Source organism: Capsicum annuum, chromosome 11 (assembly GCF_002878395.1).
Source record: "Capsicum annuum cultivar UCD-10X-F1 chromosome 11, UCD10Xv1.1, whole genome shotgun sequence".
In the NCBI taxonomy this organism is placed as follows: domain Eukaryota; kingdom Viridiplantae; phylum Streptophyta; class Magnoliopsida; order Solanales; family Solanaceae; genus Capsicum; species Capsicum annuum.
This window is the reverse complement of record NC_061121.1, coordinates 113,490,858-113,498,546: the sequence shown is the minus strand read 5'-3', so window position 1 is coordinate 113,498,546 and position 7,689 is coordinate 113,490,858. Positions and strand designations below refer to the sequence as shown.

General features: G+C 30.6%; 1 protein-coding gene across 1 annotated transcript in view; it reads left to right on the top strand.

Annotated features, from left to right (window-relative positions):
- The window catches only part of LOC124888884 (uncharacterized protein DDB_G0271670-like), a gene marked incomplete at its 3' end in the record, with an annotated part of 8,972 nt that extends 7,958 nt beyond the window's left edge, over positions 1-1,014 (top strand). Inside the window, exon 2 of the mRNA XM_047400173.1 lies at positions 379-1,014. Within this exon, the coding sequence (XP_047256129.1) occupies positions 379-1,014 (636 nt within the window). The remainder of the gene's footprint in view (positions 1-378) is intronic.
- Between the last annotated feature and the right edge of the window lie 6,675 nt (positions 1,015-7,689).

The following is a 7,689-nucleotide window of genomic DNA, read 5'->3' as shown; positions in this document are numbered from 1 at the left end:
TCTTCTTCTTTTTCCTCCTCTTCTTCCTCTTCCTTCTCTTTCTCCTCTTCCTCCCCCTCCTCAAGATTTTTATTTTACACTTTGGCCCAGCATAAAATGCGCATAACTAAAAATGGAGGGAAAAAATGCTATTTTTGCTCTTATTTTCTCTCTCTTCCTTGGATTATTGTTGTTCACTATTGTTGTTCATCATTGTTGCTACCTTCTTCTTTTTCTTCTTTTTCTTCTTGTTCTTGTTCTTGTTGTTGTTGTTGTTCTTCTTCTTGTTCTTCTTGTTCTTGTTCTTGTTCTTGTTCTTGTTCTTGTTCTTCTTCTTTTTCTTCTTTTTCCTTTTCTTCTTCTTCTTCTTCTCCTCCTCCTCCTCCTTCTCCTTCTTCTTCTTCTTCTTCTTCTTTTTCTTCTTCTTCCCCTTCTTCTTCTCCTTCTCCTTCTTCTTCTCCTTCTCCTTCTTCTTCTTCTCCTTCTTCTTCTCCTTTTCCTTCTTCTTCTTCTTCTTCTTCTTCTTCTTCTTCTCTTTCTTCTTCTCCTTCTTCTTCTCCTCCTTCTTCTTCTTCTTCTTCTTCTTCTTGTTTCTCCTCCTATTCCTCTTTCTCTTCCTCTCCTTCTTATTCTTCTTCTTCTTCTTATTGTTGTTGTTGTTGTTGTTCTTCTTCTTTTTCTTTTTCTTCTTCTTCTTCTTCCTCCTCCTCCTATTCCTATTCCTCTTCCTCTTCCTCTTCTTCTTTTTTTTTTTTTTCTTCTTCTTCTTCTTCGTCCTCCTCCTCCTCTTCTTCGTCCTCTTCCTCTTCTTTCTCTTCCTCTTCTTTCTCTTCCTCTTTTTTCTCTTCTTCTTCCTCCTCTTGTTCCTCCTCTTCTTCTTCCTTTCCTTCCTTCTCCTCTTCTTCTTCCCCCTCCTGTTCCCCCTCCTTCTCTTCTTCTTCTTCTTCTTCTTCTTCGTCTTCTTCTTCTTGTTGTTCTTCTTATTTTTCTTCTTTTTCTTCTTTTTCTTCTTTTTCTTCTTCTTCTTCTTCTTCTTCTTCATTATTATCTTTTTTTGTTCATCATCATCATTTTTTTCTTATTCTTTATTTTTTATACCATTATTGTTGCTATTGTTGCTGATACTGCTTCAACTAATTCAAATTTTTAGATTAAATTTTATTCGTATATCACTGGGCATTACTTCATAGGTGATTTTGTTAAGTAAAATTATGATTTTTAGTTCAATTTCTCATTTGGGTACATTTCTACTATTGTTTTTCAACAATATTGCTTATCCAACAGCTGTTGGACAGTTTTCGTTACTATTTAAGTAGTTTCAACACGTAAGTCATATGTTGCAACAAATGACCTACTCATTGGTCTAAGCTACTGGTTATGTAACATAAATCCAACAGTTGAGTCATCTGTTGCAGTAGGTGACTCATCTGTTAGATTCATGTTACAACTCTATATAGAACCTAAAATGGAATCCAACAAATGAGTCATCTGTTGCAATATATGATAGAACTGTTGCAACAGATAACAAATCTATTTTAATAGATGACTGATCTATTGAATTATATGACTTATCTATTGGGTTAATGTTATAGGACTAGGAAGAAACCTGAGCTAAACCTAACATATGAGACATCTATTGCAGCAGATGACACATCTATTAGAATTCATGTCCCATCATTAGGACAAAACTCGAAGCTGAATCCAACAAATGAGATATCTGTTGCAACAGATGATTTATCTATTAGAACATTGATAATGATAGTGCATATACTCTTTTTGTTGTATATGCTACACTGTAATTATCAATTTTTCTATAATGTCATTAATAACTTTTTTAACAAATTTCGTTAGGTACCACTAATAGAGAGAGATCAATAACAATAGGGGTTGATTATCACAGTGAATGGATCGAGAAGAATAATTAATTTATTTAGCGTTGGAAGGATGGTGAAATATTAGAGACGATAGCGATGATAGACCAAAGAGATATATTGTATGATGATTTTGTGAACTTAATCATCAGCTATTGTAGATTAAATTATCAATTGAAATATTTTGTCATCAGTTACATACATAACTCTTTGAAAATTAGAGGGTCCTACCTTTTAAGATAAACGATCAGATTGGTTTGTATGCTTATTTGAGTGATGTAGATAGGCTTATTTTAAGGATGTACGTGGTTGAAAAAATTAAAAAATCAAAATGTAGAATAAAAATAGTAAGATATGTTTAATGATAAATTGAATGACATAGACATAAATATTCCAGTTGATGAGAGTGAAGATGAAGTGAGGAGGATCAAACACTCATGCCCATTGTTGTGAGCAATACAATGGGTAGTTCTCAATCAACACAGTAGAGCAATCTTCAACATGATGAAACAGATTTTTACAAAGGAATGACATTCAAGAATAAGAAAGAACTAGTCACTTCATTGGATATTGCTTGCTTGAAAAAAGATTTCAGACTCAATATGGTGAACAATTCGCATAGTGTGTATTATTTTAGATGTGCACATTCAGAGTGAAAGTGTTGGTTGAGGTATGTTAAATTCATAAGTTTTGATAGATTCAGCATTAGAACTTATGAAAAGTATGATACATGTTGTTTGGAGCATATTATGAGCCATAATCTGCATGTCGCGACAAAGATCATCGGTAAATACTTCAAAAATAGCTTTCCTAATGGAAAAGGTCCGTCTACAAGAGATATGAACAATCAACTCCATACAGAATGGGTTGTAAGGTGAGTTATTGAAAGATTTCTAAGGTCATGAAGATTGTAAAGTCCTTGGTTAGGGGAACACATGAGCACGCGTATGCAGTGTTTGATGCGTACCATTATATGCTTGAGTAAACAAATCCAGAAAGTAAGATAATATTGCAGATTTGTTAAAATAAAAGGTTCAAGTACTTTTTTGTAGCGTATGCAGCTTTGATTCTTGATTATCGACAAATGAGAAAAACCATAGTCGTCGATGGGACATTCTTGAAGAGCAAGTATGGTGGGTTTTTGTTATGGATGATGGCATAGGATATAGAGAATCAAATCTTTTTAGTGGCTTTTTATTTAGTGGACAAGGAATATGATGCCTCATCAGTATTTTTGTAAACAAATGAGAAGCTATATAGATGATACCAATAAGTTGGGTATAATTTATGGTAGGCATCCGAGTATTCAAAAGGTGGTTTCAGTTGTCTATCCTTCAGCTCACTATGGTTGTTACATGGGTACCTTGGCAAAAATATTCAAAAGAACTGTCACATCTAATTTTTATAAAGAAACTAAAGCGTATGATAAAGTAGAGTTCTTTGACTATTTCACTCAAATAAGGGATATGGTAACTAAGACAGTGGAACATCTCAAATGTGTTAAATTCTACAAATGGAGCTGGACATTTTATCTGGAAAATAGGTACATTATTATAAATTTAATAGCTTGCTTGAGTTTATTATAATACTATGTATTACTAATTAATTTTTTTGTATTGATATAATATTATGACGTCAAACATAGCTAAATTGTTGAATGTAATCCTTGACATTGAAAGAAAATTTTTCCATTGTCGCTCTATTTGATAAAATAAACATGAGGTTTGCAAAATAATTTTACAAGAGGCATATGGAGTTGGTCAAGTCACCAAACAAACTTGATCCTTCAATGAATACACAAATATCAAAATACATCAATTTAGGGAATAGGTTACTAACCCATCAAATAGCCAATTACAAGTTCAGTATCAGCAGTCATTGTGATGTTGCCACAATCGTTCTTCAAAGAAGAATTTGTATGTGTAGAGTTTTTAACTTGGATAAAATACCTTGTCCAAATGCTATGGCAGCGCTTCGAATCCAATATGCTGCACAATTTGAAAATAAAATTTATGAGTACTTATCTTCATATTATTCAATAGAAAAATGCATAATTGTATATTATGAGGATATTAATTCGGTGCCTCTTAAAGATTCTTGGATTGTTCCTGTGGAGATTATTGAGAGAGAAATACCTCCTCCATATGTTGACCCAAAAAAATTGGGAAGAAGGAGAATTAAGAGAAAGCGTGGAGTCGGAGAATCATTTCTAACAAAAAAATAAGTGTTCCATATGTAAGACGGTTGTCCATAAAAGAATTACATGCCCAAATCAAAATACACCATAATTGTTGTAATAGTAAATAGTCTTATTGTTGATTTAGTTATGAACTTGATAATTGTAACTCATTGTTGGTAATGTATGTTATGTATTATATAAAATATATTTTTATTTATGATCTAATAGTTAATTTGTGCATCAATAAAAAATAATAAAAAATTAAATAAATACAACACAGTATAAAAATATTTCCAATAAATGACCCATCGGTTGCAACAGGTCACTTATTTATTGGAAGAAATCAAATTAGTTCTTACTACTAGATTGAGTTTTTTCAATAGATGACCCATCTATTGTAAGAGATGAGTCATTTGTTGGAAGAAATCAAACCTCTTGAAAACCTATTTTGATCTCTTCCAATAGATGATCCATTTATTGCAACAAATGAGTCATCTATTGGAAGAAACAAAACCTCTTGAAGACCTATTTTAATCTCTTCCAATATATGACCCCTCTATTGTAACAGATGACCCATATGTTGCAATAGATAACTCATCTGTTGGAAGAAATCAAAACATATCTTGCTACTGGATTGAGTTATTCTAATAGATGACCCATCTGTTGGAAGAAATCATGACTTTGAAGACCTGTTTTGATCTGTTCCAATATATAGATCATCTGTTGCAACAGATGAATTATATGTTGGAAGAAATCAAACCTCTTAAAGACCTATTTTGTTCTCTTCCAATAGATGACCCTTCTATTGCAACAAATGATTCATCTATGGGAAGAAATCAAACCTCTTGTAGACCTATTATTATTATTTCTTCCAACAGATGACCTATCTGTTGGAAGAAATCAAACAACTAAAAAGACCTGTTTTGATTTATTTCAATAAATGACCAATCTGTTGTAACAGATGGGTCATTTATTAAAAGAAATCAAACAACTAGCAAGACCTGTTTGATTTTTCAAATATGTTAGTAATATGTTACAATAGATATCTATATCTGTTTGATTATTTCGAATAGACGAGTCTGTTGTTGCAACAGGTTAGTCATCTATTGTAGAATATATATATATGACTAATTTGATGTGAAATGATTCATATTAAATCATGATTAGTAGAAAATAAATTAATTTAACTATAATTATCTTTTAATTAAAGTTCAATTATTATTTTAATTAATTTAATAGTAATTACATGTTTAATTAAATGTATTCGCCCTAAATAGAATGATCAATTGACTAATTTGATGTGAAATGATTCATATTAAACCAGTAATAGTAATACATAAATTAATTTAACTAAAGCTTTTAACTAATAAGGTCAATTGTAATTTTAATAAATTACATTATTTATATGATCAACTAAGTATATTCATCCTAAATAGAGTGATCAACTGACTAATTTGATGTGAAATAATTCATATTAAATCATTATTACTAATAAATAAATTGATTTAACTAAAATTAGCTTTCAATTAATAAGTTTAATTACAATTTTAATAAATTACATAGTAATTACATGATAAACCAAGTGTATTTGTCCTGAATAGAGTGAACAATTGACTAATTTGATATGAAATGATTCATATTAAACCATTATTAGTAATAAATAAATTGATTTAACTAAAATTAGCTTTCAATTAATAAGTTCAAATTACAATTTTAATAAATTACATAGTAATTGCATGATCAACTAAGGGTATAACCTATTGCAACACATTAAAACCTGTTGCAACAAATGTCTATATCTGTTTGACAATTTACAATAGATGAGACATCTGTTACAACATATAATGCTTCTGTTGTGACAATGTTCTTAATCTATTTGATTATTTTCAATAGATGGTTCATTTGTTGCAACAGATGTCGATATCTGTTTGATAATTTCCACTAGATCAGCCATCTATTATAAGAGTTTAGTCATCTGTTGCAATAGATGTTTATATCTGTTTGATAATTTTCAACAGATGCATCATCTGTTATAACATGTAATTTATCTGTTTCATTATTTATATTTCTATACCTGTTTGATTATTTTCAACAAATGAGATGTCTATTACAACTGATAATGCATCCGTTGAAATATATTACACATCTATTTGATTATTTTCAGCAGATGAGTTATCTATTACAACCGATGACTTATTTTGCAATATATTTCAATATCTGTTTGACCTCTTCCAACAGATGAGTCATCAATTGCAACAAGTTAGTCATCTCTTGCATTATGTCGATGTCTATATCTATTTAGTTATTTCCAACAGATGTTTCATCTATTGCAATAGAGAGTGCATTTGTTGCAATATTTAAACTTAATAATATATTTTTAGTAATAATTTATACATTTTCAAATTTAAGAATAAAATTAAATTCATGAAAAAAGAAATAGACTTCAATTTAAATTACTAAATTATCGTTATCACCAATTAAATAATATAATTAACTAGAATTTTGAGGCCTTTTTGAATTTGATCAGTGTGTTCAACTTAGACTTTTGAATGACTTACACCAACTTGTAGATATTCATCTTTTTCAGTTGTCCCTGCTCTCTAGTGGCCCCTTGAACTTTCTCAACATTAGAAAGAGGAGTTGTAATTTTTCTTGATTTAATACTCGATAATACCTTTGAAATTGTTTTTTCCTCCTCTTAACCTCCAATGGAGCGAATGGCTCTGTCAACTTTCTTGATGTTATGAAACCCCTCTTTGATGTCAATTCCTTCATAGCAACAGTCATAACATCAATGATTTTAATCATATTTTCATGTTTGTCCTGACACTTTTGGAATTTTCAAGTAGAACATGATCTTGAAGAGGGACCAAAATAGGTGGTATGTCCACTAAAAGAGGTGAATCCACCATAGAAACCATAGCCACACCAGTATGATCATCATCATGGTTAAATTTTTTTTCAATTAAATTTTCATAGCCTCATCAACATGCTCATCATCATTTCCTGACATCAGCATCACCAAGTCCATCACCATCACCAACACTAGCACCAACACCATTACCACTATCAACATTAACACCAATACCCAAATCTATTATAGCATGACAAAAAATCTTAATAATAGACTCAACAAGGTCAAGATGACCTTTCTTAGATGCTTTTATTGTAATGGATATTGCTCAAACCAATTCTTTCTTTATCAAGCCCACCTTTGGGTTTGCTTAATTTCAATAATACCTAGAGTAAGAAGGAAGGCATCTTTAACTCTGGCTCTGGAGGTACAAGGAATACACTACCTATAAATAAAAATACATATATTAAAATAAAATAATAATTTGCTAGATATTTACAATATATAATTCATCTGTTGCAACTGATTACTTATCTGTTGCATTAGTTTGCAGTAGATTGGCTAATAGGTTTAGAGAACCTATGTAATAGATGGACTATCTGTTGCAATAGATGACATATATGCTGCAACAAATAAGTCATCTATTGTAACATATTACCCATCTATTGCATAAGTTGAAGTAGATGGGTAATCTAAAAAGCTTAGTTGCAATAGATGAACCATCTATTACAATAGATGACCTATTTTTTGTAATGTGTTAACTTGAGTAAAATTCTTATATGTAAAAGAAGACTTAAGATATCATC